The sequence below is a fragment of the Nelumbo lutea genome, chromosome 1 (genome assembly GCF_056320005.1).
Source record: "Nelumbo lutea isolate HS-2025 chromosome 1, American lotus-T2T, whole genome shotgun sequence".
NCBI lineage: Eukaryota > Viridiplantae > Streptophyta > Magnoliopsida > Proteales > Nelumbonaceae > Nelumbo > Nelumbo lutea.
In genome coordinates this window covers 11,559,291-11,582,937 of record NC_142684.1, presented here as the reverse complement: position 1 = coordinate 11,582,937, position 23,647 = coordinate 11,559,291, and the positions used below count along the sequence as shown (strand labels likewise).

Below are 23,647 nucleotides of genomic sequence, written 5' to 3'. Positions count from 1 at the left end.
CTCTTACTTATTAGGTCGAGCCACATCACCCCTCATCAGTTATAATTCGTAAAAAATATATAAAATTTTATATTCTTATATTAATATCAAATTTGTTATCTAAATATATATGAATATAAATTCTAGGTCAAGTTTACGAGTTGCTTACCTTGGCCCTTGCTCACTGGGGTTGTTAATGGACTTTGAAAGTCTAATACTTAATTTGACCCCGAATCTGACCGATTATGCTGGATTTAGATGTTAGAACTTGCATCTAATTAATAATCAGATCATATGCAAATTTAACCCCATTCAATCCAACTAAAATCCAAGTCCAATAAAATTATTATTTTATGTATATAAGTATTATAATTATGTATACATATAGGTATTATGTATAATTATATAAAGTTTATAATTGATAAATTTATATTTTATATTTATATACATTTATTATACATATATATTTTTAAAATAATTAGTTTTTAAAATATTTTTAATTTTTTGGTCATTTTAAACACAATAAGATGGTTATAAATTAAATCCAAATATGATCCAAAATACGTCATAATAATCGGATGTGGATGCAAATCTAGAGATTTCATAATCGAACGTTGGTGTAGATGCAACTAGACTCAATCTAAATCCAATTTGTTTACAACCTTAGTACTCGCATTATGTATGGGCTTGGTGTAGATTAGAGCTATGTAAGAAGAAAATAGTTGTTTGAGCCTTGAAATGTGTAGGTCAAATTAGGTTGGGTTAAGATATAAATGATCATCCTTAAGTATGAGTCCTATGACATTTCTAATTTGGCCACTATTAGTTGTATTATTTTAATTAACTTTATAACTTTTATATGGAACAATTATTTTTAAATAGAATTCAAATGTATTTTAATTAATTTTTAATTTAGTAACTACTAATTTTTAATAGTTGTTAGATAAAAATATTGTAAAATTTAATATTTTTATTATTTTTTTCTATTAAGAATCAAATTATAATTTTGAATAATAACCAATTAAATAGAATTTGAATATGAAACAAATAAATGGAACCGGATGAGCGTAGAACCCTCTCTTAGAATTCTCTTTGTAAACTGTTATTTGTTTTTAACTACTTTTAGGCTATTTAACTATTTATAATATTTTTATTAACTAATTTTTAAACTGTCGTTTGTTTTTGGGTTGGATTGGGCCTATGCCTACATGAACCTGAAATTTGTCAGCCTAATGTGGACAAGGCTCTGGTTGGACTGAAATGATGAATGATCATTCTTGGCCCGGCCTAGAAACCCAACCCAGCCCAGCCCGCAAATTTCTGGGCCTGGGCCTAGTTTTTTGTGTGCAAGTCCGGCCTGGCCTGAGCCCACATCAAGCCTGGAAAATTTTGTGCTGGGCCTTCTTCCAACACTTCAAGCTTGGCCCGGCCCGCAATATAATATAATATATATTTTTAAATATAGATTATAACATTATATTATATGTTATATATAAGTATATTTTATTTTATACTAAATATTTATTATTTTGTATAAGATGTAAAAAAATTAAGTTTTACCATATAAATAAATATTAATTAGTTGGCACATGTTAATATATATGTGAACACTTGGGCCTAGATTAAAACACTTATCATTAGTGTTAAACCCGGCCTGGGCCCGGCCCACGATCACCCCTCACACCCTAAGTAAATTGCTTTTGGTTTATTAGATTAATGAGAAGAAGAGAGAGAATAAAATAAGAAAGGAAAAAATGAATTTATCTAATTTTTTACGATATCTTATCTTTTAAGTATGATAATTAAGTTTTTACGATGTCATATCTTTCAAGCATCATAGTTAAACCCACTAAATCGTTTGTTAACATCTAAAGTGACTGAACTCAAAAGCTTTATTTCTAATTAATTTGTCTCTTAATCTATGTTTCATTTGAAAGAAAAAGGCAGGGAAAGGTAAGAAAACCTGTACCAAACTTGTAAAGGTTTTCCTTCCTTTTCCTTATTCTTTCAAACCAAACACAACCTTAGTGAATAAGATTTTATAGAGATCAAGGGCTCGTTGGTTCAACTCACACATACACACCGTCCTAACTCCTTATATATATATATATATATATATATATATATATATATATATATATATATATATTGTCTTCTTCCCACATCCTGTTTATTCTTCCAAGTTCCAACAAAAAAAAAACAAAAAAACCTGGCTGAGTGCCCCCATTGCCCTTTAATGCAACATGGCCCTTTGATGCACAGCAGTCTTTGCTTATTGGAGAATGACAGAGCTCATGAAGAACCCAAGATTTATGAGAAAGATCAAGACGAAGTTAGAAATCCAATTGGGAAGAAAACAAAATGGTGGAAGAGAGTGATCTTGAACATCTTCAATAACTCAAGTCAGTGGTGAAGGAGATCCTAAGGATACACCCTCTTGATACATTGCTATCTCCACAGGAAACCACGGAGGAATGTAAGATCAGTGGATATAGCATTTACCCTAATGCAATAAGGGCTATTGTGAGTCATTGGACTATTAGAACAGATCCTGAGTCATTGGAAATTAAACCCAAAGAATTTTACCCAGAAAGGTCCAATTAATTGGATCCCTTTTCTATAAGAGCTCTTATTTTTGTGTTAATAACAATCTATGTTTGAAATCTGATTAAAACTATAGTGATGGAGAGTTGTTGATTTGAATGTCAGTTGTAGTTTATTAATCCTATTTAGAACATGGGTAAGAGAGGTGTTCTTTTCATTATGTACGAAAGATTATTTAAATGTTTTAAGAGTATAAAATGGTAAAATCAATCACTTATTTCCACCATTTTCCCTTAAAAAGGGAAAATTACTTAAACCTCCCCTATCTTTTTTTTTTTATAGAAATACCTACCTTACTTAACTTTGACTCTGCCAGGGGCGAAGGAAAGAATTCTCTTTCATTTTTTTCTTTTCCGGGGTCAAAAGCTTATATGGATGTGGATGGGGTGGGGGAATAATAAACTGGATGTGGGGCAACTACCCATAAACATAAATGGAGATTTGGGGGCATAGGAGGGACGATGGCTCCCTTGGGTCCCCCTTGGGCTATGTTTGGTTTGAAGGAAAAGGTAGAGAATTAACGGAAAGGAAAGGTAATAAAACCCATACAAGGTTTGTAAAGGTTTCTCTACCTTTTCTTTCCTTTTCCTTCAAACCAAACACAGCCTTAGTTCTACCATTGACCACGGCTCTTCCATTAACTATGATCTATTGGATATGCTAAATTTATGAAAATTCTCTTGTTACAAATGTGCATGGTGAAAACCAATCAATCTCTAGTTTGCCTGAGTAAGATGTTTCTACTAGACATGTTACGGGCCAGGCTTTAGGCCTGATTTCACACTATTCCGGATTTGGGCTTTAGGTCAAGCCCATTCAAATTTTGGCAAAAGCTAAGCTTGAGACCAGATCTTGAACAAACCTAGCTTCTACTAATAGGGGAAGTTTTAAGTTCAATCCCAACTTAGTCTTTGTTGTTGGACTTGACGAAGTGAACAAAGAAGCACACTTAAATAAAGTTAATCTCCTTTTTGGTGGTAGTTTGTTAAATCTTCATACAAATAAATTTTCTCATGAGCAAAATTGTGATTTTAAAAGCTTTAATACATAGTGTTTTCCTTCAGGACAATTAATGGAATGGGTGTACTTGCATGTTTATTGAAACATTAAGACTGTTTGGTTTGAATGAAAAGGTAGGGAAAGGAAGGAAAAGGTAAGGAAACTTTTACAAATCTTGTATAGGTTTCTTTGTCTTTCCCTTTCTTTCCCTACCTTTTCCTTCGAACCATAAGGAAAATTTTTACAGAGGTTCAGGTACAGGGGAAATTTTAGTTTACTTTTGATTCATAGTTGAGTTTGCCTTGTATGTTTATGAGAAGTAAACAAGAAGAAAAATGAACCACTCCCCACTTTATATGAAAGAGAATGGAGATAGAAGGGCTTATTCTTTTGGAAATGAGGTAGGAAGCAAGAAAATGTTGTTCCTCCTTTGTATGAGAGAGAGTTATATTGAGGAAGGAGAAAGGTGATGCATATTTTGCGTTTGTTTTTGCAATACAAAACTTGTATTGCTAGTGAGTACAAATGAGAGAAAAGTGCAAATTCCATATCAGGTAGAAGTGCAAATAATAGTTCCAAATAAACAGATGCAAAATTTATTGAGAAAGGGTCATCGGAACAGGCCTAGACCTACTCAGAAGACCTACAAACAGCAAAGATTACTTCTTGCCTTGGTGCAAGGGTTTCTAATATCCGCTTCCCTCCCTACCATCCTTTGATAAGCCTCTTCCGTTATCTTATCTTCCTCTACTTCATCTTATTCCGATTATTTCATTGCTGATGATGAGATATTGAAGGGTACCTTGTGACTTCTCCTTCCTGAATGGTCTAATACTGTCAAAGCTAGAAGTTTGGATTGATGCTTCCTCTAGTGAAGAACGAAGATGCTCCATTTATTGGAAAAACGGGGTCATTGAAAATTTTGGAGGAGAAGATCTGAGACATGTGTAAAGATACTATCTTTAGAACGTTATTTACCAACACTCAGTTTCACCGAGTTTGTTATTGGGTTACAGGCAAATTCGTTCCTAGGATACAATAGAGCCTTGGGCGAGAATCTACAACCAGTAAAGTTGAAAAGTTTTCGAAGAAACATTCTATGAGACTATAGCAAACCGGACTAAGAAAGAGGGAGAGAGATAGAGAGAAAGTGAATTTAAAAAATGTGTGTTTTAGAAATCTGATTCATGCTCCTTAAATAGTTTATGAAGATGTATGAAAAATAGGTAAGTGCTGGTTCAAAGTCAGCATCGCACCCGATTGAATCATGACCGTTGATCTCATCAACAGTGATCAACAATCAGCATCGCACCAAAACCAAAGCCACCATTCACAAGAAAAGTGCGCCTTTAAGGCGCCTCATTATGCCGCACACACGTGTGTGCACACGCGTTGCGCGGTATCAAACCTCCATACTCTCATCTACTATTTCTAAGGAGTGTAAATCAATTCCTATTAAAATACTGAAAACAAAGTTTATAATTTTCCAATATGGGACAAGTTAAAAAATGGATTTTGTAAGAGAAAAGTTAATTTTCCAAACAAGTGTGCAGGTGCAACTTCTCATGTAACTAACCAATCGAATCCATTGGATTTAATCTCTTATGAGATTAAAATCCAACACCCTCATCTTCAAAGTCCAAAGATCAAAACCTAAGGTTATGTTTGGTTGGAAGGAAAAGGTAGGGAAAGGTAGGAAAACCAATATAAAGTTTGTAAAGGTTTCCCTACTTTTCCTTTAATTTCCCTACTTTTTCCTTCAAACCAAATACAGCTTAAAGGTTGTAGGGCTAAAAGAAATGATTTGCAAACCGTGGAAGGTCAAAGAACCAACCATTTTGGATTTTGGTGTTAACACCTTTCTAGAGAACGAGAGTTAACACAACGTCAATTTCATGTAGATAAAACCAATGTTTTCAACCAGCCTTGACCCAACCAGTTGAACTGTTCGAACCGTCACCTAGTCAAGACTCCAGGTCCGGTTTAGTCAATACCCATCAGTCAAAAACCATTCGACCTAGTGATCAAGTCGCAAGTTGCACACTCAATGCATGCAAAACTTTCAGAGGCCATAATTTTGCACTCCAATGTTCGATTGGGGTCTTTTTTTTTTTTTTTGATAACTTTTCGAGATCTATGTGTCCCAAGGGCCGTAGGCACACCTTCCCCGCTATTTTCGCGAAAAAAAAAAAAACCCATTTTTGTCTCAAATTGCAATTTTTAATATTTTTTTATAAATAAAAAATTAAAAACTAAATAAAAAAACATAAAATAATACATATAGTATAACATATCTAAAACATATTTATACATTGTTTGTTGCTAAAATATATATATATATATATATATATATATATATAAACAAACACTTAATGCATATTTGCATTGAGTTGCACGGTCTAAACCGTTCGACCCAGCTGATCAAACCAGTGACCCATTAGCCGGAGGCAAAAACGGTTCGTCGGGTCATTTTTTTAAGCATTGGATAAAACCAACACTCATTTATATGATAAATTAAGTTTTATCGCTGTCATCTAAAACATGTTGATTTTTAGTAATTAGTAGTAATTAATTAATGGTTTGGACTATTTTGTCCGTTTCTTTTTTGCTTTGACTTTGAGCTCCTTTTGTTGAGCTTTCTTTGTATTTTGTTTGTTCTTTATATTAATATATTTTTAACTTTACCTTGAGAAAATTTTCGATCACTTTGACGCGACAAACTATTACCTGCCATTAACCATCCGTTAAATGGCATGCGAAAAGATACAAATGCCCGTCCATCAGTGGCATCGCTTGTTATTTCGTTAAATCCCAATCCTAAATATTTTAATAACTCAACCCAATAAGATAAATTACTCTGCACTGAGGTTGGGGACTTTGGGGCTGGGGACCTCTATTCTATTCTCCATTATCATACAGACCATCGTCATCAAATCCAATTTTAGAGCAAAGCTACGGAATCAATGAGTAGAGAGAAGCAAGGGAGAAGAGACCTAGACCCAGGCTTCTGAGATCTAAAATTTCCTTTAGGGTTTTTTGTGTTTTTGGTTGTATTTCGACATGAAGAGAGCAGTCGTCACTGGCGAAGAGTTCAACGGTTGATGATGAGAAAAGGAGGAAGAAGAAGACAGTAGTCAAGAGACTAGATTTGTGCTTCTCGATGAGGATATACTCTTCGAGGTTCTGAAGCACTTGGATGTGCAGTCGCTTGCGATCACATCTTGTGTTAACAAACAATGGCACAGGATGGCCCGTGATGAGTGGTTGTGGGAGTTGGCACCCACATAAAAACCAAACAATTTTATTGATAATGTATCAATCAAGATTCCAAAATGCAAAATATATAATCCTATTATATTTTAATTATTATATCAGTTATTCTCTATTTTACTATTTTTATATTTTTTACATTAACAAAGAAGTCAAGTGAATATTGAATTATCAAATGTAAATTAAAATATCAATTAATAATTTATAAAATATATCATCTCAACCTAAATTACATCAAATGTATTAAAAATTTTCAGATACATATCTTATGCAAATTCACAATTTTTAACTACTAAAATGATTATTTCATTATTAATATTTTTAATTCTATAAATTTTTCAAATTAAAAATATTTTTTATATAAATGTAGATTAGTAGATTTTATAGATTCAATTTAATATTATATTCTTGAATATTTTATAAACAATTTTTATTTTTGTAAATAATAAACATGTTGTAATTTAGTGTAAATTAAAATATTAATTAATAAATTAAAAATTATATAAAATGTTAAAATACATATTCTATGCAAATATATAAATTTTAAGTACTAAAATAATTATTCTATTATTAATATTTTTATTTCTACAATTTTTCTAAAGTTAAAAACCTTTTATTATACAGATGTATATTAGTAGAATAAGTCATGTGCAAATTTATAAATTTTAAGATTTAAAATATTTATTCTATTATTAATATTATATTTTTATAAATTTCTTTAAATTGAAATTATCTTTTGAAACAAATATGGATTTGATATATTATTTATTCCATCATTTTATAAAATTATAATTTTAAATATTATTTTTTTAATTCTTATTTGGAATTATTAAACATAAATATTTAATGTGTATTTGGATTATCTTTCGACAATAATAATAAAGGTTATTTTATTTTACATATACATGTAAGTGTTGGGATAGCTTCATGGCTTAAGAGTGGATGTGTTAAGTGTGTTATTGTTATTAGCCCAGGTTCAAATCACATCATCGTAATAATATATCATCTTGAAACCAACCCATGGGTTCCGGTTCCTGGAACCAGATCATAACCGATTCAATCAGTTCTCGGGTCCAAGCCGATCCATTGACAACCCTGGAGAGAATAGGCATTGAATCTACACTTTCCATTCTTGAGAATTTGGCTTTTGTGATTTTCTTTTTTTAATTTTTCATTTAATTCTTGAGAATTTGGCGCCCCAAAAAATTTTTGTTTATTAAAAGGGAAGATATACCAAATGCAGAGATGCCACTCTAATTCAGAAACTCCAAATTGACGATTTGATTGGCCATGACTGAAATTATTCATAGCAAAATTTGATGGATGAATATAACTTGGTTACATATTCTGCTATTTTATGATTGATGGCAAAATGAAAAAAGGAGTGAGGAAATAACTTGGTTACATATTCTGCTATTTTTCCTGACTGATAGTGGGCTGTAATTGATATCATTCTAATTGTCTGGTTCCACAGAATCAGAATCTTATTCTCATTTTTTTGTGGAATGGCATTCCCCTATTTAAGAGAATGGACATTCCTTCCCCTTCCCTTGGGAATGAGAATTCATTTGCCAATTTCTGACTGAACTAAGCAGGCAATAGGTATAGACCATTCCCGTTCTAGATCAAATGGATTTTGATTCCAATTTTGATTTTAGTTCCAAGCATGAATCAAACAGACCCTAAGTTTTTTTATGTTTATGCATTTCTTGAAAAAATGACTTTTCCATCTATGATGTACTAACAAACTTGTTGGGATAAGACATAGATGATGATGATGATGATGATGATGATGATGATGATGATGATAATGTACTAATAAGTTTCCAAGTTCCATCCTCATTTCTTGGACATTGTCTTTGTTTATAATATGGACAACACCAAAAGAGAACAAAATGTCTTATAGATACAAGAAAAACAGTTCAACCCACAAAAACAAAAGGAATAATGCTGATACTTGCCTTGGTTCTTAGCTAATGAAAGGATCATCCCAAAGGTTTACTATTTGCTTTCCTCTCTTCCCACTCTACCTGTATATACCTCTCTCTCTCTCTCTCTCTCTCTCTCTCTCTCACACACACACACACATTTGATTGGCTGCATGCATATGTTTGTGATGTGAAGAACCTATCTTTGTAAGGAGAAAGGATTAGCTAGCTGTTTTACTGGCTGTGAGATAAATCATTTTGTTCCGCACCAACTATAGCGCATTATTTATATCATGGGCTAACGAGTAAATATTGTCATTCCTATTGTAGAGCTTAGGCCATTTACCGTGATCATTCTTGCAGGATGCATCACCCTTTATAATTCCAAATTCTAGAGTATAAGGAGTTATTGCTTGGTGTAATGGTAAAATCTCAAGCTGAAAGTGAAAATTTGTAAGCTTGAGCTTGAAGGAAAGCATGCACCCACTTTGTGGCAAAGAAAAAACATAGAAGACAAAGCTCAGGTCCCTAACCAATCCACCCTTCTCAGTATGCTATAGGATTAGGTAATGGCCCATTAATTTGATGGAGTATTTTCATTTTTTGGATTCATGGGGTCAGGTAATGGGCCATGTAAACCCAAAACTCAACAGACCCAAACCATACCAACCCATTTATATGGGGTTTGAGTATCCATTACATTTCCAGATTATAATTGGTTTGGGGTTGCATGGTTTGGTTGTTTCAAACCAAAACCCACATGTATGTAAATTGGACCCCGTGTGACGACGCACAAGATGTACCAAGTGAAAATTGAATTATAAAGACTAAGGGTGCAACTTGGGTAGGCCTAACTGCCCAAGACTGACCTACCTGGCCCAACCCATTCAACCTGCCCAAGCCCAGCCTAGCCCAAGTTCTATTGGGCTTAAGATCAGGTTGGGCCTACGTTGATAAACGTGGACTTGAACTTAGGTTGGATCATGTTTGAGTTTGAGGTTTATACCTTTAGGGTTGGGTTGCTCTTAAATTGGGCCATGTAATAAAAAATCGACATAAATTGTTTAAAATTCAACCAACCCACCCAAGCTTGACCTGATTCAACCTGAACCAAGCCCGAGCTGAGTTTTACTTCTGTTGGGTTAAGGTCAGGTTGGGCCTGAGTTAATAAGCTTGGACTTGACCTTGGTTTAGCCAAGCCTAAGCTCAAAGTTTGCATCTTTAGGGTTGGACGGGATTGACCTTCAATTCAACCTAATCTGCCCAAGTTGCAACCCTAATAAAGAGTCTTGTGTTCTTAACTTTTTTTTGAAGTGTAGTCCTTCAGGATTTAGTATAATAAATAAATTAATGCATCATTTTTTTCATTTATAAAAATATATTAATATTAACAAGAATTTTAAAATAAATATTATTATCTTAATAATAAGTTACTGCCAACTATAGTCAGGTCTTTTTAGGTTATTAGACCCAATCATCCCGACTACAGCCCATATAGGAGTCAGGCTTGGAACTGGTTCTGCAGATTTACTTAGCAAGTCAGAACCGGGTCTACCCTGATTAGACCTGGACAAAGCCAACCCATTATTAACAGCACTATGTGGTAGCCTGTCCCCATACCAATGAGATCAGACCGGCGCCCCACAGCACCTCCCACCCGTGTATTGGGAACACCGGGAGATGTTCCCAATGAATGGTGAGATGTGCATGTGTGGCGCTTATGAGGCGGCCTCTGAGCTAGTTGACACCTTCCCCTTCCTAGTGCGTAGTTTTTTTTTACTCCATACACCTTCAATAAATCCTTTAGCTAAGATAAAAAATGTAAAGATGTTCCATTTGATTCAAGTTTTCCCACCAGTGGAGAAACTTTTCTTTTTTTGACTCTGTAAGAGACTAGTTCAAGGATTCAGATAGATGATTTGGTTGCACAAATGTAGAAAATGGAGTATGGATTCCATTGCAGATGTACTTGGGTAAAACTGCTGAATGATTATTTAAATTTTATTACCAGCTAATGAATAACTTGTCACATATTGAATTGATGGCAAAATGAAAAATGATAAAAAAAAGGAACAATTTACTTTTCCTTACAAGAATAGGCAAAGAAAATTAAAAAATGGGCTAGCTGCATCACTCTCATATAATGCTTTCATCCGGGATCACTGCGCTTCTCAAAACAATGACAATTCCTTCACTGATGAAATACCCAAAAGCTTCCCTATCTCCTTCTTGGACATTGTCTTTATTTATAATCTACAAAACACGAAATTAAAAGAGACAAATTCCTTATCCACAGACACAAGAAAGACAATTACTCAACCTCACGAAGAAAAAAGAAAAAAAATGACATTTTAATTATTAAAATGGTATACAAAAGGGAAGGCAGGATTTTAAGATAGTAGTCTTTCTTTTACTATTGATTTTGAAAAGCTGAATAAAACCCTTTACTTTGATCACTTTTCAGAACTATTTTGATACTTCCAAACTACATTAAAATTGAAGAAAACTGAGATAAATATGGAAGTTTGTCTTGCACTAAACAATACCTTGACATTTTTGCCGATCCTTGCATTCTTGTCTATAATGGCTTTCCTTATGTGAGAGCTTTTCCCAATTCCAATAGGGATTTCCATGCCATTTATTTCTTTAATTCTTCGATCTCCCTGAAAGTACACAGCCATGAGGCCAGTGGAATTCTGAACCCACTTATTCATGTCTTTTCAAATTCATAGTATTTGAAATGAGTCTATCAGTGATTCAAATTTATAGGGATTAACAAGGATATTGGATCATATATATCATAGATAAAACCCTAATTGAAAATAAAGAAATAATAAAAATGGGTCATTTTCAGGATTTTAATGTGCTCATGTCTTTGATTTGTTTCTTTGATCATTTCATTTAGGCTATGCTTGGTTTACAGGGCATAAAAGAGAATTAGAAAGTTAAAGAAACCAAAAACTAGGGGTGAGCATTGTTCGATTAAAACCGAAAAATCAAAATTTATTATACATATTAATATGTTAAAATGTATTAATATATTAATGAAGTTCAGTTTTAATCGAAATAACAAAAAACCGAACTGAAAATTTTAGTTTCGGTTCGATTTTAAAAATTTAGATTTATTCAGTTCGATTTTTAACTGAATAAATCCATTGCTCACCCTTACTAAAAACAGCTTGTTATTGCCTACGGATATAAAACCTACAAAAACCAAAATTCTATTTCCAGATGGTTCAAAAGCAAACCTAAGTAGTATTCAAGATGTTTCTTACTTGGTATACATCAGATCCCATGATCACTGAATCCTCAACCACAGCTGCATCTCCAATCCATGTCCGCATGCCAACTACTGAACCCTTGATCCTGCAACTCTACTTTTTGTTCTAAAGATCAGAATTCTAGCAATCACTAGTAAAACAAGATGAAGATTTTCATGTAAATATGTTATCTCATATTTATATTTCCGTGTGATGCATGCATGCAATTAGACATGTTTGGATACTATTAAATGAATTGATTTTGTTCTGGCTTCCCTTTAAATTTTGGTACATATATAAATTCACCATTTGAAATGGATCCATTGCTGATTGTTAACAAAATGCTGGATTTAAGTCAGTTCAAATATTGGGTTTTTTGGTTTTTCATAAAAATACTGGAAAAAATTTATGAAATTCCATCAGATCTTTCTTACAACTTTCTGTTTCTCATTTATTTTTGAACCAAACGCGGCCTTATGTAAAATGAATTCCAGTAACGCTTTTCTTATCTTAGGTTTGTGTTTAGTACCATTGCCATTTGGATTGATCAATGCAAAGTGGTGAGAGAGATGTATTATCACATCACACAGGTAGAATGATTAATACCCTTGATGTTTCTACTTGAAACAGCAATTTTACATTTTATATATTATATATAATTATGTAAATCTTATAGATGATAAATTTAATGTTTTATATTTATATACATTTTCTATATATGTATAAGTTAAAAATGATTAATTAATTTTTTTTACTTTTTAAATTTTTTGCCCTAATAAGGTGGATGCAGATTAAATCCAAACCCAATCAAATCCAAAATATTGAACTTGGACCGGAGTTGGATCCAATAATTTGATAATTGGATGGGGTGCGAATTTAGCTGGATTCGATCCATTTATGGTTTCTAAGGTATGTTTCAATTATAAGCAACATAAAATAACAAAAATAACAGTTGTATGTAAATTTGTATTAATCAATCCAAAACAATTCAGATACAAACAGTAATGGTACCAAACAAAACCTTAATGGGCTAAAATGAACCCATTTCTGAAATGAAATGATTCCACTTCACGTGGAATCCATGTGGCAATATCAAGCATGGCCATGTCCACTATGTCCACACATGCAGAAATTTGGATGTATATATAACTTAGTTATATACGAATGTGGATGAATTGAGCTTTCTAAAAGAACTTTAATTAAGTCCTTACATTGAGAATGCAACCATCTCCAATGATGCTGTCTGTTATGTGAGCATGGGTCACCAAAGTAGGAGGAAGATACCTTGGGAGAGTGTAAACTGGAGAATCTCTATCATAGAAGCTGTCATCAAAAGAAAAGCTTGGGTTAGTTGGTAGGGGCCCAATAAAGTGTAGAAAGACTGGAATTATTCCTCATTTTAGGACTGATTTGAGAACATCCATTGTGTAGAAAGACAAACAAACAACAATGTAAAATGGTGAAAATCAATATCAAAAGTGGGGATGTGCCCAAATCACTCCACTATATATAGAATTCTTTCACTCCTTCCTGGTAGTTGAAGTTACTAACTTGAACCCCGAGGTTTCTTTCTTCGTACATTCCATGTTGGCTTGATAGAATGATTTGATGCTGTTCATATCCTCCCAATATCCATCAAATAAATAAGACCGAACCTGATCCAACCCAAGAGAAGAATATGCCAATTTAGAAATTAAGGGCACCAAAGGAATACCTAAATCTTAAGATAGTCCCTATGAGCTAGGCTTATTAAACCCAGAAAGCTGACCTTCATTCCCATGGAAATTGCTCCTGGTATTATTTCAGTTGTAAAGTCATTGGCCTTTGGGAAGCACTCTGTTAGTAGCTTTGTCGTTACTTCCCTCTTAATCACATAGATACCCATACTGCCCAAATCACAAGTAGAACCATCCTCAGATTTTCTTGAGCTATCCACCTGGTGAATAATTTTTTGTCATGTATATCTACGTTAGAGTTTTCTTTCTTTCTTGAAGCAACAGAAACAAAAGTGTATGAAAGCAAAGCAACACTTACTGCCATGAAATCCACTGGCTCCCTCTCTGGCCTCTCTTTGAATTCAACAACTTGATTTTCTGAGTTTATATTTAGAAAGCCAAAACCTGGATCATGATTCCCAATAGTGGTAGAAGAAACAGCAATTGTTATATCAGCATTGCTGCTCCTGTGGGCCTTTATTAGTCTCTGGTAGTTCATGTTGTAGAGATGGTGACCAGGGAGGATCAGAAACTCATCTGCTGGGTATTCTTCCAACACCCACAAGCATCTTCTAACAGCATCAGCAGTTCCCTGAATTAGAAGAGCAGAAAGAAGTTTGATCAAATCAATAAATCATACAAAAACAATGATACAGTAGGCTGAAGAACACAATATGAAAACCCAGTAAAATAGATCAAAAGTAGGACTAAATTGAATGGAGAAAACTGTTTTCTCATTGTCATATATAGGTACAAATTAACCTGAAACCAGTCTTTTTCTTCAGGGCTCTGATACGCAGCTATAACTTCAACAAACCCATCTTTCCCCAGACCAACTCCAGAATAAGCTCTGGAGAGGTGAGAATTAAGCGAGGTGGAGTTGAATTGCGTGAGAGCATATATCTTGGTTATATTGCTGTTTATGCAGTTGCTCATAACTACATCAATGAGCCTGTAATTTGCTGCTATGGGAATAGCCCCTTTAGATCTCCTCTTTGTCAATGGGTAGAGCCTTGACTCTGATCCATCCCCAAATACAATGGCTGCAACACTCTGCGATATGAGTTAATGCATTAACCAGCTGAATTCAGAAATACCCAGAACCAAATTCCTCCAAAACCAAGAAAATATTAAACTAAAATGGTTAAAAGAAATAACATGTATTGTATTCATTCTGTATGAATAATTCAATGAACCTGATTTAGTGAAGGGTACTGTGTAGTGGGATATTCTGAGTCCTGTGAACCGGATACACACATACTCGAACGAGCAGTGCAAGGGAGATTCAATGGAGGCTTCTTGTGTCCATGAACCAATCCAAGAACAGGGAGTGCTGTTGAATAACTTGCAGAAGTGGGAAGAGAAACCTGCCACATCACTTCAACAAGAAGAACAAAGACCAGAAAACAGTTCTTTGACTGCTTGTTATAATCTCTCCCTTTTATCTCCTTCCTTCCTTCTGCATTTGGTGGTGCAGCAAGGAAGAGAAAGGAATTATGGCAGAATATTGAGCTTTCTTCTTCCTTATGGCTACTGGTTTCTTTGCATGGATGAGAGAGGCTTGGCTCGATCCAACAATAAAAATTCTGGGCAAAAACCACATAATCCAACCAAAAGCATTAAGGATCCATTTGATTCATTTGCACATAACGCATCTCTATAGGACACTGAGCATGTGATATTTTAATTTGTAAACTTTGAAAAGCCCATGGTTTCTTTTAACTAAGTGTTGTCTGTGTATATGTTTATATTTATTTGGTTTTCTCTTCTTTTGATTTGATTCTAAGCTTCCACGACAAAGCCAATGTTTTCTTTTAACTGTAGTCTATATATTTATTTTGTTTCCTAGATCTTTGTTTGCTTTGATTCTAAGCTTCTGCAACTCTTTCTTCTTTACGTGACGCACATTCTCACTTTGTGTACCGATGGCACACTCAGTTTCCAGCCGAGAATCCATTGAATTGGGTTGGCTAGATTTCTTGACCCGACCCACCCAGCCTACCCGAATTATTATTATTATTATTATTATTATTATTATTATTATTATTATTATTATTATTATTATTATTATTATATGATTTCTGATGTTCTTTTGTTTAATTTAAGAAGAGGGCCTAAGCCTATGCCTAACCCACCAAAGAAAGTTAGAAACCCAAAAAATAAAAATAGAAAACAAAACAAAGAAGAACAGAAATGGTAGCTAGCCAAGTTTCGGGTTGGCGAGTCCAACCCAACTAATCCCAGCTCAGCCCCCAGGGGGATCCAAATGTCAGCAATTCTTTATTTGAATGAGCATTCACAGACACTTGGATTACGTAACCAACGACTTCCAATAGTAAGTTAGAAAGTGGTCAGATCGCAACAAAAAAAAGATTGAAAAGAAAAAGGGTAATTTGCTGAAACCCTGAAGTTTGTGACTGTTGCTGAAATCTCCTCTAAAGTTTTAATAAGTGCAATCATCTCCCTTAAAATTCACTCATTCCGTTAAAATCTTTAATATATGGATACAAAAAAATGTTCAAAATACCTATACAGCAATTATTGAGACTGAATTTTACAGGAAAAAAAAATAATACAAACTTTATAAACAACAAAAAATAAAGAATTTAAAATTACAACTTTATATTTGAGTAGTGATTGATATGAAGAGTAAATTTGGAAAATAAATCAAGTTCGGAAAAATGACATAAAGGTATGGGCTAGCCATTCACATGAAGAGAAAATTTGAAAATAAACATTTTGGGTCAAAATAATTGCATAAATATTTTGAACATTTTCATGCTTCTTTTTAAAAGATTCTAACAAAAAGGATTTACTTGCAATTATCAATTTTCAGGGAAGGTTTCAGAAATTTATGAAAAAGAAAACTAACGGAGTTGTTTAGTGGGGCCCAAATGTGTTGGCCGTACCAATCTGATTGCCTTTTTCTTTGTTTTTAGGTATGGTCTTTGGCCCAAAGACAAAAGCCCAAAAACCCCATACATGGAATTGAGTCGTTCTGAAGATAGGCATGTTTTCACATGTTAAATTTACAGCTTTTGCTTGCTCTCTTGACCCAAATTGACAAGTAGGACTGTGGTCATCTGGAGCCAGTTGGAAACCTGGTTCTGATCCGGGCCCTCGCAACTTGCCTCGTGTTGAAATTTCAGATGCCATGACCTGCTGTTTGTGGGTCCTACCTAAGAGCCTGAATCAAAAAAAAAAAAAAAAAAAAAAGAAGGGTTTCCCAACCATATGATCTATGTTGCTTTTAGGGCTTTTAAAAGATCCATCCTCTGTCCAAATTCTAGCAGATAAAACACACTTCTGTAATCATATCTTAAGCTGATTTTCAATTAATTTTATGCCACTTAATCTCCTTGGTCGAACCTGTTGAGTGAGGCCGGTCCAATCATCCCAATGTGAATAACAGACAGCACTGTTATGGAGCCCTTGTCTTGTTTCCCACGACCCAAAATGTTGGATCTCATTTACTAGTAAAATAATAATAAAAAAAAATTGTTAAAGAATAAGGTGGTGTTTGATAACACTGAAATGGGATTATTTTAAAAATCGATGTAGAACTGGAATTGCTTTGGTCACCAGTTTTTAGGTCAATAATTCGATCATTTGGTTCAAACAGATGGTCCGTTTCAATTTAAAAGTTAAAATAAAAAATAACCAAAATCTATTGTCTGGGTCAACAGTTTAATTATTCGGGTCAACGGATTATTGGCCAAATCAATGATTTTTGGCTAAGAACCAATTAAGAGTGAAACAAAACCAATTGCCTGGATGGTTTCCAGGCCGAACAGTTGACCATCAGTCTCATTTGATAGGAGATGCTTGATAAATGGAATGTTTTCAAATGTGTTTCAAATGACTCATAATGAGGCTCTAAAAAGCACAAAAGCAGATTTACTGTTCTCAAACATAAGATTTAAGATTTATTAAACCCCACCTAAATAGTAGATATTAACGTGATAAATGATAATGTACAGGGGTTGCCTCCGTGATAGATCATTTTTAGCCATCAAATCATAGAGACCATCATCAATCATAATTAAATCAAAGATTTAGTTTTAAGGCTAAATTTGAAGTGGTTATTTGAAAAATAAGCGTTTATTCTAACAAGTAGTTATGAGCATTTGGCGAAAAAGGACTTATTTTAAACAAAGGTGGTATAGTTATTTTTAAAATGATGTAACAGGTCAAGATAGGTCAAAAAGGAAATAAACAATTATTGAATAAACACTTAAAAATAATCCCAAAATTTAGGCTACTCAAATAAGTGTTTATTCTCATAATAAACACTTATTTTAGACTTATTTCTCAAATGTAAATAAGTGCTTAACTGCTTATTAAATACTTATTCATAATCATTTTAACCACTTCCAAACTTAGCCTAAAGCAAGCAGAGCCCATTTTTCATACTTATCGACAAATTTCTTTCCTGTGGAACCTCACTGCAAGACAAAAGAGACCCCCATCTTTTGGATATTTTAATTTAAAAAAAAAAAATTGGAAACACTCCAGCTGGCATAATGAGGAGGAAAATCTTCTACTCTAGGACAAAATATTTCCACAAGACCAAATCCAACATGGGCTGGTGCTCTAGACAGTGGACAAGTTGGGAAAGCTGCTTGTCTGGTGGACAAGTTTTATTGGCCAAATCATCACTCCACATGGCTGATGGCCTTGTGGGAAAAGAATAAACCTCTAGGATGCTAAAGACTACACAAGTTCAGAAAGCTGATTGTCTGATAAGACACTTTACACTTTACACTGCTCCAATCATTCTTCCACCTGGATGGAGAGGGTTCTTGTAAGAATAGAATATTGAGTTGACATGGCTAGAAAAGGTTCTCATAATCAAATTCCAACTTTATAGCCTAAGGCTGTGTTTGGTTTGATTTAAAATAAGATATAAACAGAAAATTGAGAGAAATTTGTTAGGCTACATTTGGTTGCAGTATAACTTTATTTACACTTGGGAGTGCAGGTGAAAAGAATCTAGTTTAATTTTGTTTGGGGTTTTACATCAAGTCTTAATTAACTTCATTGTACTGAAATCAAATAAAATAAAGTAAATTTTGAATTAAAAATAAATAAATAAATCATAATTTGCATCCAAATCATTTACATTACAAATTTTACATCAGTACAAATAAATTTGTACTGCAATCAAACTCAATCTTAAAAGGAATTCCATCAAATTTGTTAAGAACTTTATCCTCAACTTTTTATTTGTCTCCTATTTTTTATTAATCGAAACATGGCCCAAGTGGTTAATTGGCATTCTTTGTGTTAAGGAAACCCACACGAAAGCAGTCTCGACGTCCCTCTAATCCTGACCCTATTAAATACAGTTTTAATGTATATTAGGGCAGCAGAATGATTCAAATTAGGTATACCCAGATCCAAATTTGGTTTGATTAAATAAAAGTTATTAGAATACTATATGTCATTAAAAATACAAATTTAAAAAAAAAAATTATTTTGATCATGTATCATGAAATATTGAATATGACCTGAGCTTGTATGAGTTTTTCTTACACTGTCGGTCCTCAGTGTAGATAAATAAAAGGGTTTGAGGGCAATTTTTTGTCTTGAATATCAATAAAATATAATATTTTTATAAAACAATAAAAATAAAGAAATATTTTATGAAAATTATTAGGAAAGGGCAATGACACTGTTCATCGCCTCCCTCTTTCCTCTGCCTTTTGAATTCATCCACTTCCTTTTCATCGTCTTCCTCTACCTCTGTATTCATCCGAATACACTGGACTGAGACAAAGCGAGTCGCGTCGGACTGTGCACTCGCTTCCAAACGCCACAAACACGATCGTTCTGGGTTTCTCCCCATCAAGCCACTTTAATATCTTGCCCCAATCTCCTTCCCTTTCCTTTGCTTCTGTGCTGCTCGGCGCCGGTGGAAGCAGACCCACTGGAATCACCAGTCTCCGCCATATCTTCTCGACCAGGTTCAGATAATCTGGTTCGTACTCCGAGCAACTACGGCTGGCCACGGCCTGGCATGCTTCAACAGCTACAGCTACTCGCTCGTTGTCCGTTATACCGAACGCGTTTTGCCCAAAGAACCCGGCAAATGCGGCGTTTGCCTCGTGGCGCCGGAAGGCTACCGATGATGGGAACATGACCCACTCCGGTGAAGATATCATGCTTTCCAGTGACGTCCAGTATTTTGCATGGCTGTCAATAGTAAGGTACTCCAGGGGTCCGTGAAAGCCCAGCATAGCAGCAGAGTAGACAGAGAAGGTAATTAATGGGACGTCGTATTCTCCTGCGATTTTGGCCACCCAGCAAGGGATGAAATCTTGGATGATCCAATCAGGTGATTCATTAGCGACGAGTTGCTTGACCTGTGGCGCAAGAGATCGTAAGCCGCCTTGAGGTGCTGGATTTCATCCATGGAAACGTCGACGGTGGCTTCAGCTCCGAGGGGTAGGCCCTCAACAGTGGGTAAGCGGAGCTCAACAAAGCTTAGGAGAGCAGCTAAATTTGGAGGAGCTTTTGGGAGCCTCTAGACGTTCCTGGGAGTGGAGATGAAGGAGACGCAGATTCCGGCCTTGGCCAAAGCCATGGAAAGTTGGAGAAAAGGGATCAGATGGCCGAGGGCCAACCATGGAACCATGACGACGTGTAGATTGCTGTTAGCCATGTCCCTCGGCTAATTTTGCTATGCCTGCTTGGACCAGTGTATTCGGATGAGCAGAGGAAGAGGAAGAGGAAGAGGATGAATAGTATCATTGCCCTTTTATCATATTTTGGTTATTTTATAAAAATATTATCTTTTATTCATATTCAGGGCAAAAAATTATCCTTACCTGCTGGAAACCCTAAATAAAAAGGATGCATCAGGCTAATATACAACACTGAAACTTTCACCAAATTTTCATGAAAGTATTATAGTTTTTATACGATATTAAACTAAAACTTTTGCCAAACTCTCATCAATACTACTTGAACATAATTTTACATAACATTAAGCTTTTACACAATGTTAAACTAAAACTTTGGCCAAGCTCTCATGAATACTATAGGAAGATAGCTTTTACACAACATTTTCCTAGCACTCCTTGGTAAATATACTACATTTCTAACCAGCTTTACTAATAGATGCATATTTTTTTTATATAAATGCATATCAGTTATCTAATATAAAATGAATTGCAATACATATTCAAATTTTGAATGTTCCACCCAAGGTTCTAAATATTGGCACGTCTAATACGTTGGTAGGGGCATATTGGGCAATATCAATACTTTTTTTTTAAACTGGTTCAGAGGGGCAATTTAAGGTTCCTCCACCCCCTGAATCGATCAGAACCTCGATACACCCTCTGTAGGGGCGTATCAGGGTGCTCCCAATACAATACATATCAGCCAATACAGGCATATACGTGTCGATACTTTGAACCTTGGTTCCACCCACCATGCGATAGTAATGTGCATTACCATTGCCAATGCATATGAAGAGCTTAAATTGACCACTTAACATTCAAAAAAGTTATAATCTACCGAAGTTTGTTTATTTGAAACAAACGGTGGTTGTTTCTGGAGCTTTTCCAACAAGACACCTTATCTCAGTCATTCCTTTGTCTTTTTCACCAAGGCCATGTTTGGGTTTGAAGGAAAAGATAGGAAAAGGTAGGGAAATCCATACAAGGTTTGTAAAAGTTTCCCTATCTTTCATTTTCTTTCCCTATTTTTTCCTTCAAAGCAAATAAAAGTGACACCCATCCATACAAGGTTTGTAAGGGGGTGTTTGTTTTTTGGATTTCTAGAGGGGGACCAAGAAACCTTGTTCTTTTTTCATATTTATGTGGAGATCAAGGAATGTTTATTTTCTTGGGTATCAACAAAAGTGACACCCATCTCCAAAGTGGGAAAGTTTTACCCACTTAGGGGAAAAGGTGTTAATTCTTAGATGGGACAAAAATGCTCCTTTTAATAATGGATTTTTATGGCTAAAATGGTCATTAGATTATTTACTTGGGAAATAAAATATCATGGGTAAATGCACTTCCCTAGGTAAATGCAACTTGCCCAAATGGAGCCTAAAAGAATATTGGATAAAATTACTCTTTTAACTCACATCCATGGTAATGTATCATTTAAAGAAGCACTTAAACAAGTTGCTTGTTGCAAACAGCTAAGTAAGTGTTTGGCATCAATATCATTTCTTCAGAAAAAGACATCACCGGCACCACATCAAAAATCCATATTTTAAGAAAACAGTTATGTTTGGTTAGCCATTTTTCTGAAAAAACGTTTTCTCAGACAATGTCTTAGAAATCAGGAAATGTGTGATATGAAAAAAGCCTTATTTTGGTGTTTTTCCATTATTTCTACTTTTGCAAGCAACAATATGCTGATATAGCATTAAAAATTGACTGGCAGCAACGGCAATGGTACCAAATAGAAAATCTAAAAAATAGTTTCCATGAAAACAGCATGCTTATGCAACACCATTTTCTAAGAAAATGTCTTAGGAAACAACATTTGGTTCCAAACACCACAACGACCCAAAAACCAGTTCATATCATTGCGTATGATCCATGCATCATGCTGGTTTCGTAAGGTATATATATGCATATTTTAACTCTATATGTTGCTCTCTTCAATTGAAATTCCGAATCCAATCTTAAGCTCAGTTTGAAGGAGTACAAATACAAATATGTACAGTACAAATATATAAAATAATATAAAATACATAATTTTGTACTCTACATATTTGTATTTCAAACAGAACCTTAGGCTGTGTTTGGTTGCAGTGCACTTTTATTTGCATTAATACAAATGCATGGGAGTGCAAATGAAAAAATGCAAATTCCCATTTAATTTTGTTTTCAATTTTACTTTATTCTATTTCATTTTTACTGCAATCAAACAAAACAAGCTAAAATTTGAAACAAAAATAGGTCAGAATTTATGCTCAAACCATTTGCACTGCCATAATTTTGCATCAATGCAAATTTACTTGCATTGCAACCAAACACAACCTTAAGTGCAAATGTCACTACACACCACAACTTAGTGGTAAAACAGCATAGCTTTAAAGTTTAACTTTTTAGCCTAAGTTTCATAAACTTTAAAACCATTCTTTCAAGTATTAAAAAAATTATGTTGGTTTATTCTGCATGCCCTAACTCTTAAATCTTAATTAAATGTATCCCAGTAGCTCAAACTTCATATAAACTTTTAAAACATGTATTTATTATAAACTCATTTACAGTCCTTTTTGAGTTTCGGGGCTCAATTTGAAAAGAGTACAAATGCAAATATGTAGAGTGCAAAACCTTGTATTTTGTATCATTTTGAGCGTAAAACCTTATATTTTGTATTATTTTACAAGGCTCAGGTTAGAAGGAGTACAAATACAAATATGTCAAGCACAAAACCTTATATTTTATATTATTTTATATGTATTTGTAGATGTGTAAATTGGGTCATGCCGCTCGCAGCCCAATATGATGGTTCATAGGCCATGCCAGCCTGTCGGGCTTGGGGTTTTAAGTCTATGGGTCAAGCCAGCACAACACAACCAAGTGGGTCGTGCAACCTGCGGACCACATGCCAACACAGCCCACATTTATTTTATATATTTATATATATAATATATTTATATATGTATTATATAGTATATAATATATTAATAAAATAAACAATTGTTTTTAATTTTATTATACTATTTTATTTAATTATTGTATACATAAATAATTATATACATCAAAATTCATATAAAATAAAAATTTTAAGATTTTTTCAATTTTTTAGATAAATAGCTTTGGTCCGATCCACGGCTTGGTCTGGCCTAAGGCTCAACCCACAGACCAGCCCAGTTCTTGGCACGACACGACACAGCACAAGCCCACGTAGGCTTGGG

The 23,647-nt window shown here is 34.2% G+C and overlaps 1 protein-coding gene and 1 pseudogene across 2 annotated transcripts; both read right to left on the bottom strand.

The window, feature by feature from the left end:
• Positions 1–10,749: 10,749 nt before the first annotated feature.
• On the bottom strand, positions 10,750–15,373 carry APS2 (ADP-glucose pyrophosphorylase small subunit 2). 2 transcript variants are annotated; one of them, XM_088965854.1, is made up of 9 exons: positions 14,952–15,373; positions 14,518–14,808; positions 14,075–14,347; positions 13,809–13,976; positions 13,592–13,695; positions 13,252–13,363; positions 12,056–12,154; positions 11,327–11,443; positions 10,750–11,033 (listed from the first exon to the last, which is right to left on the bottom strand). In XM_088965854.1, the coding sequence occupies exons 1-9, from the start codon at positions 15,129–15,131 to the stop codon at positions 10,917–10,919; spliced, it is 1,461 nt and encodes a 486-aa protein (XP_088821980.1). In that variant the 5' UTR covers positions 15,132–15,373; the 3' UTR covers positions 10,750–10,916. The 2 variants fall into 2 exon arrangements, with proteins under 2 accessions (XP_088821980.1, XP_088821979.1); XM_088965853.1 differs by lacking the exon at positions 10,750–11,033 and having other exon boundaries at positions 12,056–12,146; positions 14,952–15,275.
• Positions 15,374–19,323: 3,950 nt separating this feature from the next.
• On the bottom strand, positions 19,324–20,737 carry LOC148873528 (putative UDP-rhamnose:rhamnosyltransferase 1 pseudogene; annotated as a pseudogene).
• Positions 20,738–23,647: the final 2,910 nt, after the last annotated feature.